General features: G+C 36.6%; 1 protein-coding gene and 1 long non-coding RNA gene across 2 annotated transcripts in view; one reads left to right on the top strand and one right to left on the bottom strand.

The window, feature by feature from the left end:
* The window catches only part of LOC145660677 (heterogeneous nuclear ribonucleoprotein L-like), a 214095-nt gene extending 211281 nt beyond the window's left edge, over nt 1-2814 (top strand). Inside the window, exon 16 of the mRNA XM_081726013.1 lies at nt 157-2814. Coding sequence (XP_081582139.1) covers nt 157-236 — 80 coding nt within the window. The 3' untranslated portion in view covers nt 237-2814. The remainder of the gene's footprint in view (nt 1-156) is intronic.
* Nucleotides 2632-15252, bottom strand: LOC145660678 (uncharacterized). The gene is made up of 2 exons (XR_014126858.1): nt 15077-15252; nt 2632-3456 (listed from the first exon to the last, which is right to left on the bottom strand). It is a non-coding gene; the product is annotated as an uncharacterized LOC145660678 (long non-coding RNA).
* Between the last annotated feature and the right edge of the window lie 6233 nt (nt 15253-21485).

Below are 21485 nucleotides of genomic sequence, written 5' to 3'. Positions count from 1 at the left end.
GCTAATTTGTAATATGCACTTAGCTCAATGATTAATTCACACTGAATGCAAAATTTTGAGCTACCTACCATAGACTCCCTACCCAATATTTATGAGCGTTGCTATATTTGCATGAGTCATAATATTACTGATTGACATTCTTTCTTTGCTTTGCAGCTGGAAAATTTCCTTATATCATGAAGCTCTGCTTTTCGTCTTCAAAACATATTCCAGCTTCTCTGCAAGGTCAGCAATAGTTGAACCAAGCAACCGCTACGTACAGATATGTCCAGGAGAGTGGGTGGTCAGTCTCAATACCATACCAACAAAAATTATGTCCAGTCCAAACTCAACTCTACAACATGGCATTAATTAGAATGTGTTTACCTGACTTTGGGCTGTGCCCCAGGAGGATAAAATTCGATGGCCAAAGGACAGACATATCATCTTGGTAAGACTTCTTAATTTTTTTTTAAAAGAAAAAAGAAAAAAATCGGCAGTTGCGTGCAGTGAACTATTGTGGCTATGCATGAAGTACCTGTGATGTGGCCTGAACAAAAACATTGGATAACTAGTACAAGATATGATATTGGGATTGATAACGTGGATCTTACTATTGAGATGTGGAACACGCATTAGGATTCCAAAATTAATAAAAGTAATAAAGACATGAATTCTCCTGGGAGAAAGTACCTCTTAGTATTGTATCATTACAAGAGACTCTCCTTTTGCACTCAGGTAAAACCATGTCAATATCACAAGGTTATTTGTAGTGAAGGATAATAGACTGTACTTCGGTATCAGCTATGAAAAGTAAAGAGTAAATCAACTGGGGAAGCCAAGACTAGTTCTTGGACATAAAGCAAATACTACTATGTTAAATATATATATTATATATAAGGCGACCTGAACATATCATCTAGTGCTTAAATGGAAGAATACTATTTTGAAGTATCATTCCTCCATTTTAATCTTTTTTTTTCTTTTTTTTAAAAAAAAATCACATTGTATGACACCTATCTTCTTTACTGTTTGTACTCAATTCTAGTTGTGACGTTTCCTAAGTTTACAGTTGACGCACTTGGTCTTCCCCATTGTGTTTGGAGATATGTTTAGTAGCACAAGGATCATACTTTCTTTCTTTTCTCAAGAATCAACCCGCCCCACTTTTCCATTTTTGTTTTTAATATATGAAATTAGGACTTTGAAAGACATTCATGCAAGCGTTGTTTAATTTAGCTGTTGAAACATTTCTTTCATTATAGAGTAATGTTTATATGATGAATAGTGTTATATCGATGTCATTAGATTGTAGGTTGGTCATTACTTCATCTATGTAGAATAGTTAAAACATTTTACAGACCAGTGTGAATTTCTGTGTTCTATTTTTTCTTTGTGAAATGTCGTGTTCAGATCCCCTATTTTTTAAATGAGTAAACTCAGCGTTCAAAAACTAAAGCTATCCTCAGAATAGCATGTCGTATTCGTGCGTTTTTAAACCGTGAATACAGCAAACTAGTGAAGTTATTGTATGTTTTCTTTTGGAGTAATTTTGCTTTTATTACCTGCATGAGATAGGCTGTTTTCTTTTTAATTTAAACAGTACATAACTATTTCTGTTTACCCTTTGGCAAAAAGTGAAGATGGTGCTGTCATTTTCTGGAAAATGAGAGTTGAAAGAATTCCTATAGTACATTGATGTGATTGTGAAGCTTCGTGTGAAAAAGAAAAGAAAAAAAGAAAACACCAAAATGTATCTAGGAGGTGACCAGCATCCCATCGACTTCTTGGTCCCATTTTAGTCTTTGTCACCAGCTTAAAAGATCCTGCCAAATATTTCACTGGTTATAGTGCATTTGAAGTATTTTGTACAGTGAATGATTGTAGGTGTTCTTCAGTATATTTAGATCATGCAAATATAAAAGAGATAACTAATTATGGCAACAGAAGTCCATGTAGTTTAGATGTATTGCAATGACTTTGAGAAAAATAAAAGTTCCATTTATGCTGTTCAGTGGGATCCGCTGTTTTTAGGTCTGATAGTTTATTATAACGTAGAATATAAATACACAGCCATTGAGGAAGTCAATTACCATTTAATGTGATTAATTAATGGCCAACCAAATTGTAGTGCCCTGTTTGGTGAATGTCAATATGCAAAAGTTGAAAAGTGTACAACAATTAGTAAAACAATTCGTTTTCTGTAGTAGAAACTACAATCATATATATTTTTTAAGTTATTCATCTGTTACACATTTTCCTTTTTAATGTAACAATTATGTAGAGTCATTGTAACATTGTTTTCATTTTCTGCATATTATTGGATTCAGTTAGAATTTTGTATTGTTTTTTTTTTTCCTTTTGTGACATAGTTGATTAGCAACTAGTGCTATCACTTTTTTTTATATAAAACAGAAAAAAAAACAACTGTAACATCTAGTGTCATACTCTGGCTAATTCGCTAAATGTGATAGTTGGTCCTTGAAAAATAGTGTTGCTTTTTATTATTAGGTAATTGTTGGCATTGTTTAGAGAGTCATGTTAAGAGTGGTAAAAGACAAAAAGAAGTTTTTACTGTGAGTACTTGTGGGAGTATGAGTCTGTGCAGTGAAGTAATCTGTAAAGATCAGAATCATGCTAGTTGATAGAGAGTAGATTTAGAAAGTGTAACTCCTTACCTCAGTAACTTTTCATTGTAGAATTGTAGGAAGAAAAAAAATATGTGTAAATCTATCGGCACATTTTTTTTTTTTTTTCGTCACTGCTTTGTCCATTGACACAAAAATGACTTTGTATGGCACTGAATCTATTAAAATAAAAATGTTGTGGTTCCTACATATAATTTTTTTTCTTGTACCTTGCCTTGACTTCTAGTATCTAATCCTATGTTCTTGTGATGAATCTTGTCTACCTGAAGAAAACTACGAACTAGTACATAAGGTAATCATCATAATGGTACTGTAAAACACGATTTGGTTCACTCCAACATTGCACATTTAATACTCCTTTTTTAAAAAATCCACATATGCATACATGAAAGTTATTTAAACGTACATTTGTCCGACTCCAGATATTAACATATGCCTAGTAGAGACGTAATAGTGACTACAGAGGTAACAGCCCTTGAATAAAGAAAGAAGAAATCAGAAAACTATATTTTTTAAAAGAAAAAAGAGAAGTCCCTCGTGTGTTTCAAACAATAAAAAGTGTTGCCAACCCTAGTTAAATAAAATTAGTTTTGTTTATTTAAGTTGCATATGGATAGAAATAAGTTTGACCTTGACGTCCTTATGAAGCATGGGACGTACACCTCATAGTAGGATCCGAACCCCTACTGGGTTTACCTCACTCCTGCACCTAGATTCGAACCCAGGACTCCTTGATTACAAAGGCGACGAATTTACGGACTCGTCCATAGAGGGTTCCTGATAGAAATCTCTTCTACTAATGTACCATACTTGTGAATATTTTAAGTCACTGCAGAAAGACAAAAAGATACATAAGTTAAATTGCTATACGGAATTATACATCTTTAAAATTAGTGGACAATTTCAGAAGACTACAGAGTACAGAAGATCTAATTTAGTCCGCATGTGTTCAACAAAGGATCTAGATTATACAACAAAGGATCTAACGTATACTCGTACAATAACAAACATAGAGAATTCATTAACTATCGTTGAAAATTAATTATTAAGAATGTGGGTGATATCTAGATGGTTCAGAGCAATCTCGAATGAAGTTCACACGATTTGTGGCGTTTTTATCTTATTTTACCATTCATTATTTTTTATTTAAACCAATTGGAAACAAGAAAGGGTTTAAACCAGCCAACCCTGACAATAACACACTTTCCATTGCTAGTTAGACTTCCATTTTAAATATAGACAACAAATTGATATGTACAAGGACGTAAGAATTTTTTTAAAGCAGAATTTAGTTTCATTTTTCCACCTACTCTTATTTTATGATCTGTTATACTTTTTTTTTTTTTAATGAAAATTTATAAGCACATGGTACTGCAGTGAAGCATGGATCCATATGAAAGAAAATACAGATTTCCCCTGAAGTTGAAGTTTAGAGGTCCTGAAAAATTAAATTGAAGCAAGAGCCAAAATTTTCTTACTATTCAACCTATAAGTCACCAACAGACACCGAGGATATATTCCTATCTCTACTACTGTCTCAGCAATTTTCTCTTAAAATTTTCAATGGGTACAGTAACTTAATATGAAAAGTAAGCCATTATAGCGTTCCTGAATACTGTCATGTCATTGCAGTGGTATTATTCCATAAATAACTAAATTCATACTAAAATGGCTATGAAATATCTCCTTTAGAAGGATTATAAATCAATATGTGGGGTTTCGACATCCATTGCCAGGTTAGCCCGTATTACATCCCTCTGTGATTACATTACCCTGGAACTAGGGGAGAAAGCAAGCGACCTAGGACCATTGTGAAGTATCATCCCAGCATTTTGCCGGGTGAATGAGAAAAATTCAGCATGGCTGGTTTGAGAAAGCTTTCACGCCTTTTCAACCAAGTATCCCCATCGGGAATTGAACCCGGGACCGGCAACATCAAAGGCAAGATCGTTAGCGATTACTTAAGAAAGTGGTTTGTGTCTTTGTGCTGGTTAAAAACAACAAATAGTATTTTATTAACTGTGACTGTATTGCAACTATGCATGATTATATACTAGTCATATTTATACAAAATATGTCACCTGAAAAATCGCATGGATTGCGGTTTACATTCCTACACGTAATTTTTTTTTTCAGAGCCTGAAAATCCGTTAAATTTCTCCATGTACTGACAGATAGAGCAGTTGGTAATTAGAAGAATACCTCTATTTTCTCAATGATAACTCACATTCTAAATCTCACTTCTCGTCCTAACGTGAGACAGTGAGTCCACATTTCAAAGATATAGCTGTTCTGGGAAAATAGAGATGCAAAACTTCAGAGTATGATAGAAACTAACATCTGTACGTATCGAATTTAAGAAGGCCAAGAACACAAGGTTCTCCAGCAAATGACTTGTGATCAACTCGGTGACAATGTCTTTGGCCATCCACCGTAATGCTCTAATTTGTTTCACCTCAAGGGCAACGTGTTTGAAAATATGGAGACCATCAAGACGAACGAGGAGACTGAAGGACACACAAGGAAACTAATTCTCCAACAACTTGCAGTTGCTGAGTTAATGAGCAACGTTTTGCACTGAGAGAGGGTGTTGATTGATTGATTCCAGTTTTATGGAGACATCAGCAGCGAGGCTATTTATCCCTGTTACAGTATGTGCAATGAGTGAGAAGCTGCACATTAAAAATTCACAATAAAACTTCTAAAAAATTAAAATAAAAATATAGTAAAAGCTGAAACAAAGGTTGCGAAAAAGCCTAACGAATAAATAACAAAATATAAAAATCATTCCAAACACATGAACAAAGACCGCATTATTCCCTAAGATCCTTAGTCTCAGACGTTCTCTGAGGTCAGGGTGTTCCAGACATTCACAAGAAAGCGTCGAACACCTAGTGAGACTACATAGTCCCCACAACGTAGGCGGGTAGCGCCATGTGCTAAACAAGGATTTATTAAAAAAGAGTGTGTTAGGAGCTGTATATCTCGATGACATCTGCCAACTGCCCAAAAGAGATTATATTTAGTGAAGCTCGGCTCCGATCCGCCTACCGTTGCACGAAATAGCAACAGAGATCCGTGCACAATAGTGTGTGCAACACGTGCTATCTAGGCACGCTCTTTCTCGAACACCGACACGAGACAAAATATGGAAGCCTAGAAAGCTGAGGGAACCATCTTCCACGGTGTAACATTTTTCACTTGAGAAAATCATTCCAAAATTTTATTGCTACACTGTCCACAAAGTCAGTATTGTACAGTGTTAGTAAGGAAAATTTCCAAGCAAGAAAGTTTAGGGACTGGTACTGATAAGTTGCATATTAGTAGGTTTTTGTTATTTAAAAAAAAAAAAAAATCAGTTGACTGTCTCCGTTGTTGGCAAACTTAGGTGAATCCGTTAGGTTTCAGTAAGTCTTTATGCTTATATACAGTGACGGTTCTACCATATAGTCACGAAGTCACGTACCTTTCCAATTAGTGATATGAAGAAAACTATTTAACTCCTTCAGTGTGGGTGGCGAGTTAACTCGTGTCTTCAAAACGCACCTGCTGTGCGGATGGCGTATATATACGCTTTCATTTTGCTTTGGCTATTTTGTATTGCGTATGGCGAATATGCTTGCCCATAGTATGAGTAATGTTATCCCGACAATATTTAGCGAGTTTGCGCTCAGCTGGTTTCAATTGTTGCTTAATTAAAAGAAGAAGAAAAAGAAAGAAATTAAAATAGAGTTTGGGCTTCATCAAATACAGTTTTCATTCTTTGTTTTGTTTGAGAGCAGACGGCACAGTAATGGCTTCAAAACGATATTTCAACGATGCTGACATCGAGGAAGAGTTATTAATTAGTGATTCTGATGTAAGTGATTTTGAAACAGATTTAGAATCAACATCCAAAGTTCTCAAAAAAAAAAAAAAAAAAAAACACTTTTTCAGCGGTTCGCATCTGAAAATTACGCACTGAAGGGGTTAAATAATAGGCAAAACAATTGAATTAGCACCCGCCTTCAGCATAAGTATACACAGTGCTGTACGTATACTGACAGGTACGTGTTCGTTTAATCACCTGGCCGTGCGTACATCATAATCACGCCCTCAGAGAGGCGAAACTAGGCATAGGCTGTGAGCAAATCCTCTGACCTCTTCTTATACGCATTGTGCCTACTTATTCATAGGAAGGGAGAAAACCACCTTGTTCTGCTTCGAGTACTAAGATAGATTGGCTCATGTTGTTTCAAGGTCGGAACAAGTAGTGACCTCTTCGCTTGGAGCAGAGAGAACCCGGCAGTAGATTTTTGAAATATGACTTTTACGTCGCCTATACACAAATTGTTTATATTATGAACGGCAAAAAACACTACTTTCTTAATGCACTTCACAGTTTTGAAATTCAATACGTGATATAAAGGAGCAGATTCACAGATTTTAAGATATTCGTGACAGTCTTTAGTATTATAGTATCAATGACTATGATTTATCTTTGCCCTACAAGTTCAGACAAAAATCGTGTTTTCGAACAGAGCCTTAATCCTGAGTACTGGGAGACCCGGTTCGATTCCCGGCAGGAGCTCATGTGGTTTCGATTCTACGTTAATCAGTAGGTCCCGTCTCTTATAGCCTCGCTGCTGAAAGGGCCGTTAAAATCAACTCAACTCGTAAACAATTATGAGATCTATATCTATAAATTGCTTGCCATCAATGTAATGTAGAGTGTTTCCAAACAACATCGACGTTTGCGAGAAGATTCCTGACACCGAGATAATTTTAAACGTCATATGCTTCTATGGGGAAAGTATTTAGTTTCGCAGCTAAGGCTGTCCAAAAAGCCGAAATTGCGGCTGTCAACAAACGCAATTTCGAACACGAGAAATCGTGAAGTGGCGTTTCATATCAGTGTAAAGGAAGTCATACATATGCCATCCAAAAATGCATATTTATTGATGTGTCATGTGTGCACAAAGGATTTCCTACAGGACATAATTCCTAAACATACTCTCAATAGAATTCTCGAAGCTCAGAATGCTCTGACTTAAAAATGAGTCCAAAGTAGACGAAAGGTATCTTTACCTTGTTATCATCTTGACAGAAATATGAAATGAGTTAGCGGGAGGGAAAGCCGATTCTACTTATATACAGAGTGTTTCAAAACAACAACGTTTGGGAGGTGATTTCTGCATCAAGATCATTAAAAAATGTTCATATGGATCTACGGGGGGAAGTGCTAATTTCATAGTTAGGGCTGCCCAAAAATGTGGAAATAACGCGTACTGGGATGTATTGTTCTACGGTATATTTCACGATTTGTTACACACGTAAGCGTCAAATAATACATTGCATGAGGCGTTATTTAGAATAGGTTAGAATAACGCCTCGTGCTATGATTATTTGACGCTTGTACGTGTAAAAAACGTGAACTAAGAGGCAGTGCAGCTAGCGACAGTTATTAACCTGACTAGATTAGGAATTAGATTGAGGTATCGCCCGTTTATAATAAGAAAATCTAAATATTTTCCTATATGTTTATGCAACCTGTAATTCTTGAGTGTTCTCAAGTTTGCATATGAGCGTTACGCATTGGCTATATTCTTGCTTTATTACCAGGATAGATAACATACCAAGAGACAAAGCTGGCCTTAGGTAATTTGCCGCCACTCCTTCCTACAGTATGCGGCAAAACAAACAGAACTGAAATCACATCGTTGACATTTTTTATTTTTTATACAACATGATGAAACATAAGAAAGGTTGGCAAATGGATGGCAACTAAATGTTACTCAACACATATTGTAATTTACAAGGAGTTATTCCTGTACATCATGTGTTCAAAATGTTGAACATTATGGTCGCACATATTCTTCATAGCGGTCCTGTAGATCGATGAACATGTTAGTGAACACGGTTTGGTGGAATGACAAAGCAAATAACCGAATCTTTTCTCCTAACTCCAGTATAGTGGTAGGAAGTTATCTGTTCGGAAAATTGCTTCCTTCAGCATACCCCGTATGTAGGCATCTTTAGTCGTGAGGGGAGTGGGAAGGATATGGAAAATCCGTTCCACAGGAAATCAAGCGATGCCCAAACTCTTGTGAGCAGAAGGGTAAGTGACTCACTTGCAGTGTGGGCAATAGCTCAGTCTTGCTGCATCCATTGTTGTTATAACGACAGATTTTTCGTGCGGTAAAAGCCGCACAAATCGTGCAAGACAGGGTCAATAATCAACCGTCGATGTGGCGATCAAAGTACACATGGCTTTTCATCACTGAACCATATGTTACTGATGAAATCTACATCTTCATATGCCAGAGCAATACAGTAGATGTCCACGCAAATCTGCAGTGAGACGCTGCCCCACACCATATGAGCGGAAATATTGCTCGACAATAAGTACCTTCTCCTCTGTTGTGAGTAACATTATCTTCGCACCAACTGCACACTACGCTAGTCCAGACAACTGAGCACACATGTGGGACTCTCAGCTTATACCACATTGCATCTGAGCGCCACCCGTACGCGAATTTCAGTACTGTTTGTTTTTCCGCATAGTGTAGAAAGAACACATCTTTGAAACCCTGATTTTAAGTAATAACACAAATGAATCATAATTTTAATAACACAAATGAAAAAATAGAATTCACTGTCAACAATATTTTAAGTACATTGAAAATTCTCCACCATTAAAAGTTATGTGGCAAAATAATAATAAACACTACTAAAAAAAATACGAGGGGCAGTCGAAAGGTTCCCGGAATGTTCTAGTTTTGGCATTTGTGATGCTGTCACAATGAATCTTGTATAGTACAGTCCTTAGGTTGTCTAATTATGAAATTGACAAGTGTCAACAGGTCATAACAGGCAGTGTACGAGTAATGTAGCTGAACGAAGGAGTGTGTGGTTATTTATTTGTTGGTGCAATTTCACAGATCGAGCAACGCGCAATCATCGTGTTCAAATTGGGGAAAATTGTGCTTCGGAGACTTTGATAGCCTTAAAAACCGTTTAGCACAATCGGATGTTTGGTTCTTCCCAAAATTAAAAATGGGCCTTCTCCGTTTCCTAATGCAGAAGAGATCAAAACCAACGCGACACTTGAACTTCGGAAGATATATATATATATATATATATATATATATATATATATATATATATATATATATATATATATATATATATATATATATATATATATATATACAGGGTTTTCATAAAGTCTGGACGGATTTAATTTGCTTATAATTTTCATAAAAATGCTCATAATGAAATCAAATAAAGTGCAAACGGTAGCGGAAGGATTAAATTTTTAGTTGGCAACACTGTTACCGTATCAAAGATGGCGTCGGTGAAAGAGAAAGCGCAATGTGTTCTGTGGTACGCAGAGCTAAAATCACCAATTCTGGTGTGTCGAAAGTTCACCAAACAGTTCAAAAAGCCGGCACTGACTGAGAGTGCAATCCGAAAGTGGCATGCTAAGTTCTTGGAGACAGGAAGCGTCCTGGACCGTCCTCGAAGTGGGAGGCCGCCAACATCGCCTGCAACAGTGAGCAGGGTAAGGGAAAGCATCATTCCAGCGCCGCCTACGCGAATGTGTGGACGTAAATGGCGCCCAGTTGGAGGTGTGGCGGTGAATGAACTGAGCTGGTGCAGATTACAGGTAAAAATTTAATCCTTCCGCTACCGTTTGCACTTTATTTGATTTCAATATGAGCATTTTTATGTAAATTATAAGCGAATTAAATCCGTCCATACTTTATGAAAACCCTGTATATATATATATATATAAAGCCTTTCATCGGTGTTTTCACCAATCGCAGGAGCGGTGGAACAAATATGTGTATGTTCCAAAGGTGTCAACTTTGAAGGTGATAAAATAAATGTATACTTATATTGTGGTAATAAAGAGCTACAACAGAACTCCTCGAACTTTTTGAGTGCCCCCGTATATCAGGCTATAAATTGAATCAATTACATAAAAATGTTTTAGAGAGCAGCTGATTATAACAAGTGACATCACAATGAAACAGGATAACTTCCGAATGGTGAAGCTCTCTTTCAAACCTGTTAACAACTTCAAAGTTAGCTTTTCGTTTTAGACGATACGTGACAATCTTCTAAGTAAACTTGAAGAACTTTAAAATCATTTTAAGTATATGCACTTAGCTTCTCTTTTGTGCTGTATGTCTACGGACACACACAAAGTAAACAATACGCTCTTCATCACATTCAATTCTCATAGCATAAGTCCGTTTTTTTTTTTTTATGACGATACGCTCTTTATTGTGCACTATTCAGCATAGTCATTAAAAACTATACACAAAGATAATAATATTGCGTGATTTAGGCCTTCTTGATGAATAGTAAATATACAGGGTGTTTCAAAACAACACCGACAACGTTTGGGAAGTGATTCCTGACACCAAGATAGGACGAAAAGTATAGACCAACCTGGGTGCACAAATGTTTCCTTTCAAAGTTATAGGCTGCCGAAAGCACGAAAAAAAAAATGAACTTTAAAGATCCATAGCTCTAAAACTATGGGACCTATTGTAGTCGGGTCAAGACTACGTAAGAACTAATGTGTGACCTATTCAAAAATCCAAGTTTCAGAATCCTAAGGTACTTCCGCAACAATTTTTATAGAGGGAGTTTGCCTACGGACATCACCAACTCCCTCTATAAAAATTGTCGCGGAAGTACCACAGGATTCTGAAATGTGCATACTTGGATAGAGCAGATACTAGTTCCGAAGTAAAGTCTTGACCCGACTACGGTAGGTCCCATAGTATTGGAGCTATGCACCTTTAAAATTCATTTTTTTTTTTTTCATGTTTTCGGCAGCCTATAACTCCGCAAGGAAGCATTTGTGCACCCAGGTTGGTCTATATTTTCGTCTCATTTTGATGTCAGGGATCACCTCACAAACGATGTCGGTGTTGTTTTGACACATCCTGCATGTTTTACGTAAAGCATGTGTTTCTGGTCATAAATAATGTATAGAGAAGGTACAGTCTTGTTCAAAATAATGTGGCCACCCTTCTCTATATATAAAGCCGTTACTCTTGTGCATTGCGTGGGAAGTTGAAAGAATACGGAATAAAAATAACTACTAAAGAGGAGGAAAGAAAAACGAAAGCAATGGCGAATGAAGGGATAGTGACAACTATAGAAGTCCAAGGAGAAACTGTCGAATAGATGAACAGTGTGTGGCATCTACAAGTATTATTTCCTGATGATCTGAAATGTAGACGGAAAATAAAAGCCATGTGCGGCGATTAGGGGGGGCAGTTGCCCCTCCATTTTTTTGAAGTGACCTATTAATGTATATAAACCATAAATCCACTTAAATCGAAACGACTCCTCCTCTAAACGACTGATGCAAATGCACCGTTCGAATATACCAACAGTACAGATAAATGGAACAATTATTCCATATTCTGAAACTGTTACAAATCTCGGGGTAATAATAGATCAATTTCTTGAGTGGAAACCTCACATTAACGCTGTATGTAAGAAAGCGTTCTGGTCTTTGCATTCACTCACTAGACTAAAGAAAATTCTACCCACTGAAACAAAATCTCTAATATTTCTTCACCTTGAATATTGCGATGTACCTCTATCAGACTTAAATGAAGAATTACCGTATCGTTTGTAACGTATCCAAAATGCCTGTATACGGTTGCTTATAATCTCAAACGATCAAATCATTTAACTCCATATTACAGAAAGCTGGGCCTTTTGAAACTTGCCGATAGACGTTATTTGCATCGACTCACACTTCTCTTTAACGCTTTGCGGTTTGAACAACCTTCCTACTTATTTCATCGCTTGCAACCACTAAATGCTCACCACGATCACAATACAAGATCAGGTGTAAATAAACTCCTTTCTCTTCCCCTATATTTGTCAAAATTCTACTCGAATGCGTTCTTTGCATCCAAGATCCGTGCATGGAGTGACCTCCCATCCAACACAAAGCAATCTCAGACAGTCAATCTATTTAAGAAGTTGGTTGAGCAGATCCTTCATAAGTCAATCAAGGCTTACTAACATCTGAAAAAAATGCTGATTTTTATTGTTCCTACAATTTATTTGCTCTTTTTGTTCACTAAATGAATTTGACTATATTATGTGGTTATTTGTTATAATCCATGTGTGCAGGTGATGTGATGCATGTGTGTATGTGTGTGATTGGGAGTGTTTTATATATTTTATACATATATTATTATTATTATTATTATTATTGTATTACAAATTCATGATCATTGCATGGTCAAGTGGGAGACAAGGCATTATTAGCCTTAACTTAGGCATATGCACTTTTGGAATGTGTATGCCTGACTTCCTTTACGCTGATAAGAACCACCATCCACAGTTTCTGAAATTCGAAATAGGGCCTATTGAAATTTAGCTTTTTCGCGATTTTGGACAGCCCTAGCTCTGAAACTATGCACTTCTCGCCATAGGTCCATATGAACTTTTTCTCTTATTTTGATGTGAGAAATCACCTCTCAAGAGTTTGTCTGTCTAGTTCATTAACACCCTGTCATACCGCCCAATAGCATGGGGAGTACTTTTTAAAAAAGTGTAAGAAAGAAATCAAAATTTAGCATTGCATTTAGTATGAAAGAACATAACCGAACTTAAGTGTTCGCTCAATTCCACCCAAACTTATTCTGAAATACATGAAAGATGTTTGAGCGTGCGTGCTCTCATTTATAATCCGGTAGTCTGCATATTAACAAACATTATAGATTTTTTAAAAATTTTGATAAACAATGTAGCAACAAGACAAAATTGTCTTTACTATGTGTAACTAGTGTAGGCTACTGTAATGGGTGTTCTGGCAGTAACTAGGCAACATTTTAATGAGTAGGCGTTTGCCATTTGTCTCCCCATACTGATAAATAATACAGTGGAATCGAACACAGACTACACAAAAAGATGTAACAAAAACTTATTGGGCTCAACGGCATCGCGTACATTCTACACAACAATGTTTACAGACTCACTCCATTACTTTTTGACGATTCCGAATAAGTAAACCATATAGATTTTCTGTGATTCTCACGCGTTTGTACTCTTTATTACCTTGTAGTTATCATTCAGTGTAACTCTTTGGTACCGTACAGAAATAAAAGAGAGATAATTAATTATCCATTTACTGAGAAGATAGGGGAGAGAATCGTGTTTGTGAGATTTATATTAGTGACCTCTCACTCTCCATGCTATGACGTCGTTTCATTGTCACCGGGTATTATGAGCATGAGTCTGACTGCTTCCGACCGAGCAGTATTCGTAGTTTGAGGGGAATTTCGTAGGTAAATTTAGCAAAAAGGGAATTTTTCGATAAAACATGAAAATCCAGGGAAATTCTCACGCTGACTGATTGAACGATATAAATACTTTTTTGTCCTTCAGAAATAAACCAATACACTAGCAATAGTTTTATGTGTTTGTTCAAAGTAATATAATGTGCACCCATTCTTGGCTGGATGTTATTTGTGTATATTTCAAGGATGTTATAAATAGAGGATCTGTCCATATATATATTCATCCTATTAAATCGATGAAGCCAAAAAACAACCGAACATCGGCACGTCTGATTGGCTACTCTCGTTTCTGCAATCGTCTGATTGGCTACTTTCGTTTCTGCCATGATTGTTGGCTCAAAATATTGCGATCCTATTGGGAGGAGTGGGCAGAGTAGGGGTGTGATGAAACTGTGACGTATGGCTTCAAGATTTTGTTGTAAGGGCAGATCCTCTATTTTATAAGATCCTTGGTATATTTTTTGTAAAAAGAAGAAGAAGAAAAGAAAAGAAAAATGGAAAGTTTAATAAAATAGAAGTAATAAGCAAATGAATAAAACAAACATGGTTGGCACTTCCTTCAATATAGCTAAATTAATCTTATCACATGACTTCTGTGATAGGAATTGGACATACAACAAACTAGGCAAAATTTGATAAGAAATGGGAAATTTTTGAGTCAACTGAGGGAAATTTTCTTACGAAAACCTACGAATACTGTTTTCGAGTCACTAAGTGCCCCCAGAAAAGGGACTGAAAGACACTGCCTTCTAAGTTTCATAATTTAGAATTTGTAATTATAATTCAATATAACTTGTATGACAATTTTGCAGAAAATTTTAATAGTCAAAGACTAGAGTTATTATATAGGGGTGTGCAATTACGGTCTCCTGATTGAAATGTGTTTAGATTAAGATTGCCTGGAAGATAAGAGATGAAGCTGCCTCTTCTTAAAAAGGTGTCATCCATGTGGTGTCTCATATAAGGAAGTACTATATCTGTGTATATTGGAAGAGCTCTGTCTTGTATCGAATCGTTTCGTGGGCAAGGTCGCTTATTCTAAATGCTTGGGATGAATAAGAGATTTGATCAAAAAATACGCGGAATTTTCGTTTTTCTAAAATATATATACTTATAAATACTAACCTTGTCACCTTCAAACATAATACATCGTGTCAGAGCTTTATCCAATCTTCGAAGCACTTCTGGAACGCATTTAGCTTCTTCAGTGATCTTGTCTTCACCTTTTCCATGTGAAGTGCTTTCATGATTTTCTTTATTTTCGGGAATAAGAGGAAGTTGCAGTAGATCATGTACGTTAAATGTGGAGGCCGAGGTGTAGTAACGATATTGTTCTTCGTCCCAAAAAATCACAAAGAAGCGGTAGAAATTCAACATAATCGGAGCAAGTTCTTGCCACACGTCTTATACCAAAAACGTCTCGAAACAATTAATTCGCATGAGCCAAGTGATCATCATCAGCAATCTCTCTGATAGTGAATGATCGACTGTCCATAACAATTTTTTTCATATTTTCAACGTTGTTATTGGTTCTTGATGTGCTGGAGCGTATCCTCTTTAATTGTTTTTCCAGCCCTTCCGGAAACGTTTGTACTACCCGTAAGACATCAAAAGCAACATTTAATATTTTCAAGAAGGTGCTGCACTTTATTCCATTCTTAAGCAAACTTTAATGTAAATTCTCTGTTTCATTTTTTCCTCTAGTAACAAGCTAAAAAGTTGCCTAGCATATAACAATACATGTAAGCTTATTGACAGTCAACAATAAAGCTATCATCGAACATTGTTACCAATGCCATCAACAAAACAACAATAATTGTCTCAATGGATATTTGCACTCATTTTTTTCTTTCTTTTTTTTTATTGCGCTGCAAAATACTTCAGAGCTAACTAATTACTGAAAACACTTCATTCCGCTTATGAGTTGATTCTAACTAGTCGAAATTTGCGATTGAATTTCAGTCCCTTACTCGTGCGCTTAAAACAATGACAGCCATGTTTGTATATACATCACAGGGTTGCCACACTCGAGACTCGCGATGATGCCAAACACGGGTCTGAATTATGCTAGATTTTTGTAAATTATGCCAGATTTTCAAATTATCTTTCCTAACTAATTTTAAAGACACGCCCCTACTTATCTTCATTATTTTAATGAAGTGTATTAACTGTATTCATGTACAAATTTAATATGACGCTGTTAGGAATGATGATAAATGGTACGTTATAGGGGAGGATGGTCGTATTTATATTTTATGAATGGATAACATTTTAAGAAATATATATATACAACATGCCGCTTCCGACACAACCCTGAAGCATTTCTTTTAGTGTAATACTAGTCAAATCCCTCCCCTCTCAAGTTGTAAATTGAAAGGAACAGAAACATCCCAGATAATCACACATTCAGGTGTCAGTTGGCAGTAATAAAACTATGGGTAAGTAAATATGTTTTGCAGTCACGTTTGCTATTTTTGAACATTTGCGTTTGCTCTGAATTCAACAAAAAAATACAACCGCAGAAATACTGACTGGTTTCATTACTCCAACCATCGCTTCAACTAAAAAGAATAATTCCCGACGGGCTTTAAACCATCTAAATTTTCGTTCTTTTTCTTTTTAACAAAGGGTAAAATGAAATTATGCTAGATTTGGCCAGAATGCTAAAGTCAAGATGCTAGATGCCAAATGCTTGTGTATTATGCTAGATCTAGCACCAAGATGCTAGATATGGCTTCACTGATACATCATTTGTTGGTTCAGGGTAAACTGTCTGCGCCGTCTAGTAGGGAAATGGCTTAGAGAAAGTTACGAAGCACGATTTTCGAATATGTACGATGTTGCTAATAAAACGTAGAATAAACAAATGAGTTTCGTTTCACTTCGTGAAACTAAAGTAGACTTCGAAACTATGGTAATTCAATACACAAACTTGAAGTAGTACATCTATAACTACTGGTTGCAATAAATTGTTAAGATCAAAAATAGAAACCTATTCCTCGAACGCTGAATTCAAATGAAAAGAGCCATTATTCTCTGTCTTAATGTTTTTGTTCTGTTACAATAACGATTGAAACAGGAAGGGATAAGGGAAGAGATAGAATCTACTCTTGCGAAGCTGAATCGATTGCAAAAAATTTCATTTCGAAGTCCCTTATCGCTTTTGCTCTACGGAAATCAGTATTGAAACCGGAAGTAGTGAATTTCAACCACTTCCGGTTTTGGTAGAGTTTTATAGGTAGTGACAATATGCTCTTTTGAGACTCTGAATCGATTGTAGAAAACCACGTGCCACTATCTATTACCAATTTGGTTCTATGGCAATAAGTGTTGAAACCGGAAATCGCTAATTTGAACCACTTTCAGTTTGAATAAAGGATTAACGAATATGAAACATATTTTTGAGACAATAAATGGATTGTAGAAAATAGTGGCGTATTTACGATTTTGTTTCAGGAGGGGCTTTGCTAACTTTCGGGGGGGGGCTTTGCCTGAAAATATGAAAATTCTGCAAGATATTTCATTTACTTTACTATACTAAGTAAGATTTCGGGGGGGGGGACTTAAGCCCGGAAGCCACCCCCCTAAATACGCCACTGGTAGAAAACCACATCTTGAGGTCTCTTACCGTTCTTGCTCTGTGGAAGTCAGTATTGAAACCGGAAGTGATATTAAATTTGAACTACTTCTGGTTTTACAAAGTGTTCGAGATAGTCTGATACGTTGTCCTGAGACGCTGAATTGTTTGTAGAAAACTGCTGTCGCTATCTGTTATCGTTTTCGTTGAGACGGAAAATGACTAATTCGAACCACTTCCGGTTTGAATAGAAAGTTAACGGAGGAGATGGAAGCTATTCTTGGGACGCTAAGTCGATTGCAATAAACCGCATCTTCATATCTCTTACCGTTTTTGCTATAATATTTTCGGACAAACAAAACCGTTCTACATAGGAGTAGCCTATATGACCTCCGACACTTATGCATAGCATAGTTTGGAAGTCTAAAATGTAACAGGATTTAATGCTTCTTTAAAATGTAAACAATTTATCTATTTATTTGAATATACTTGAGTACCTAAGAACAACGTTATAGTGTAGTAATTGACAAGATTATGCATCAACGTATCTTCACATACAGTATATTCGTATTATTGAAATGTTACTCAGTAATAGAGTTATGGGTAACCAAGGAAGTTCTGTCGCTTTTTCACCCACCACTTTCGAACATTGATATGTCACCTAAGACGTATCTGGAAGATCAAAAATAGTCTCTATCAGCATTGACGACCTTCTGCCAACGTTCTGGAAGGCCATGGGTTTCATCGCGATAGAACTTGGTGGGCCTTGAAGCGAAGAAGGTATCAAGTGCATTTTACACCTCTACTAGGGCTTTGAACTGGCATCCTTTAAGATGATTGTCCAAGGAATGGAACACGTGGTAATCGGACGGTGCAATGTCCTGCGAGTATGGTGGATGCAATAGTGTTTCCCATCCAAGGCGTAGAATGGTGTCCTGAGTCATCCTAGTCACTTGGGACTTAGCGTTGTCCTGTAACAGGAGAACCCCTTTGCGATTCAGAAGTGCTGGCTCCAGTGTTTTGAGTTTTTCTTGATCACGGCTTAACTGCTGACAGTACACAGTTGTATCGATGCTCTCACCAGCTGGTAGCAATTCCCGATGCACGATTCCGCGAGCAGTCCCCAAACACACAAGAGGACATTCTTCTGGTGCAGTGCTAGTTTCGGCTATTTTGGAACTGGTTCATGAGATGCTAACCAATGATGATGGCGCCGTGGAGCTTTGTACAGGACCCACTTCTCATCACATGTCAACAACATGTCCGGAAATGGCTCCTTCCTCAGACGAGACAGCAAAGAAACACAGGTGCCTGCTCGTGTTGCCTTCTGGCCCGGAGTCAAATCATGTGGGATCCATCGACCCAACTTGTATTGCTCCTCAAGTTGATGGAGGTGCTGCCGAATGGTTTCTCCAATCACACTGAATTGTAGTCCAGTTCCTCACATGTCTGGCCACTGTTCGCCTCAATTACTGCCTGAAGATCTTCATTTTGTACATGTGTTGGTCTTCCGGTACGTGGTGCGTTTTCGAATGTTTCGTCACTGTCCTTAAACTTGCTTCACGACGCTGGGTGGAAGCTGAAAATTGGGAAGCACCGGCTAGGAATCGAACCCGGCATCACGCGGACATGAATCAAACGCTCTATCCACTGGACTACGGTGTTCCCATATAGTAATATACTGACAAAGAACATGAAATCTGAAATAATGGTGCCGGTATGAACCTTTGGGTCACTGAAGTGACAACTAGACCGGATGATCCGAACAAAATTTATGACCCATGTGACTGTTGCGAGGAAACTATAGTATTAACGATTATTGTATGGTATTTCAAAATTGGTAAACCTTTAATTCCTTTTAAGTTCTCTACAAAACTTGCGGATACCTATATTTTGTATTGCACATGTACAATAGTTACGTTGTTTAATGCCTGTCGGAGACTGTGTCGTTTGGATTGGAATCGGGAAATAAAACAGAACGAGTATAAAATGTACTTGATTTATGTGAAGAAATTTCTATCGAACAGCTTTGAATCTAACAGGCAGAACACAAAGTTGAGTAAAAATATTTGAATTCGAACATGATTTTTTTTTTTTCAAACAATTGTCGAAATATACATACAATTTAGTTAACGGGATTCCATTCTTAAAATTCCATGCATAATTTGTTAGTCATTATTACTAATTGAAGAGACCTGTCGATAAAATACAAAAGCCCAGTAATGATAAAATCGAAGAAATACAGCTTGAAAATAGATAAAACTTATAAATCCCATTCTAATTAAACATTTCGTACGCAAATACATATCAGGTCTTGTTACCATATTGTCAAATTAAATACAACATACTGAGCAAGATTATGTGATAAAAATCTATAAAAGCACAAACATGTAACAGTTTCAACACAATAACTGTGTCTTCATCAAATTTCCACTCCTTCTCCAGAGAGTGTGTTGTTGTGTTTAGTTTGGCAAATACGTATATGTGGACGTTTAATTATTTTTACAACTAGAGATGACCTAAAATTTTAATTTGGTGAAATGGTTCAAAAACTATTTTCTCAATTTTGATCGAAAATGAAACTTCTCATTAATTCCCCCGTCTGAGTACTTTAATTGATACTTAACTAACGAACCTATATTTACATCATCCATGCATTAGTATGCTCTTACTGAGAAGCAAATTCATATCACTGGGCCTACGTGGCGATGAATAATGCCTCATAACCACAGAGCCCTAATTTGATGGCATGAAATGTGTTCTGGCAACTGTGGCAGAAGCTTAGTAACCGTGGCGCTGTCGTCTCTATCGTTGGAATTAATGTTCATGCTGTAATGTTGATAATGAACAAACTGTGATAGCATGTCAAAACGATATGTCATGGATGCATACATCAAGAATGCGGAAACAGATGTTTACAGAAAGAGCTTTTTCTTTAGTTGCGCTTTGACAACATAGAGATCGTAAATGTGTTGTTCATATTTTCACTAGAAGATTCAAGAAAGAAAAAAAAAATGTCTTCCTGTGCCATAATATACTTAACTGGTTAGACAAGATGAAATTTTTCATTTTTAATCGTTGTATGCTCATAAGCTCGTTTTAACCTTTTTTTTTTAAATATAAAAAATAGAACGTGCTTCAATCGAATCTTCTCATTGGCATATGATGTCATTAACAGATGGTAAATCAGTGTAAGGACTGTTAAGAGACAAGTTTGAAACAAAAATTTGACCTTGGCTCATTCATTACTGTTTTTACTTAAGGATATATTTATTATACATTGACTTCCTTTCATTCTCTTGAAGTACTACACTGAATGCTTTCTTGCAGCTCAGATTCTGTCTTAATACAGTGGCGGCTCCTGAGATTACAACTTTATCCTTACAAGCCAAGATTAGAAAACTTTCGTAATACCCTAATTCTTGCGAGTATGTTGGTTAGGCCTATCTCCACCATCTTTTTAGCTTTAAGTTTATCTGGAGAAGTATTCATTTCTTGTTAGAAATTAATAGAGTTGGCTACAAATAAGGTTTTCTCGTCTTGTTTCGTAACTTTTATAAAAGTCTCGTCTCAATTCTCGAAAAGATTTTGTCGTCTTTTTAGAAAACCGAAGATTCATTGCCGCAGATACGAAATAAACTCTGTTCTACTGAAGATAGTAAAGACGATCACGGAAACGTACATTATAATTCAATGGGCTTATGTTAATAATAAGGATTAAGAATATTTCAATATGGTCGCCTCTCACATAGCACACTACGTCCTTGGGATGTCCCATTTTGATCCCAATCATCCCATTCGGTTCCCGGGATTATCGGGACAATGAGAAGACATCCCATGGACGTTCTGAAGGATTCCCATGTAGGATGTCCACGGGACGTTCCAGATGGGACAGGAGGTCCGTGGGAAAACCAATAGACATCTCTTCGTGGTCCCGTTGAACATCCCGTATCCCGG

The sequence above is a fragment of the Thermobia domestica genome, chromosome 9 (assembly GCF_964235325.1).
Source record: "Thermobia domestica chromosome 9, izTheDome1.hap1.1, whole genome shotgun sequence".
Lineage (NCBI taxonomy): Eukaryota > Metazoa > Arthropoda > Insecta > Zygentoma > Lepismatidae > Thermobia > Thermobia domestica.
The sequence above is the reverse complement of the archived record's forward strand: the minus strand, read 5'-3'. Positions and strand labels throughout refer to the sequence as shown.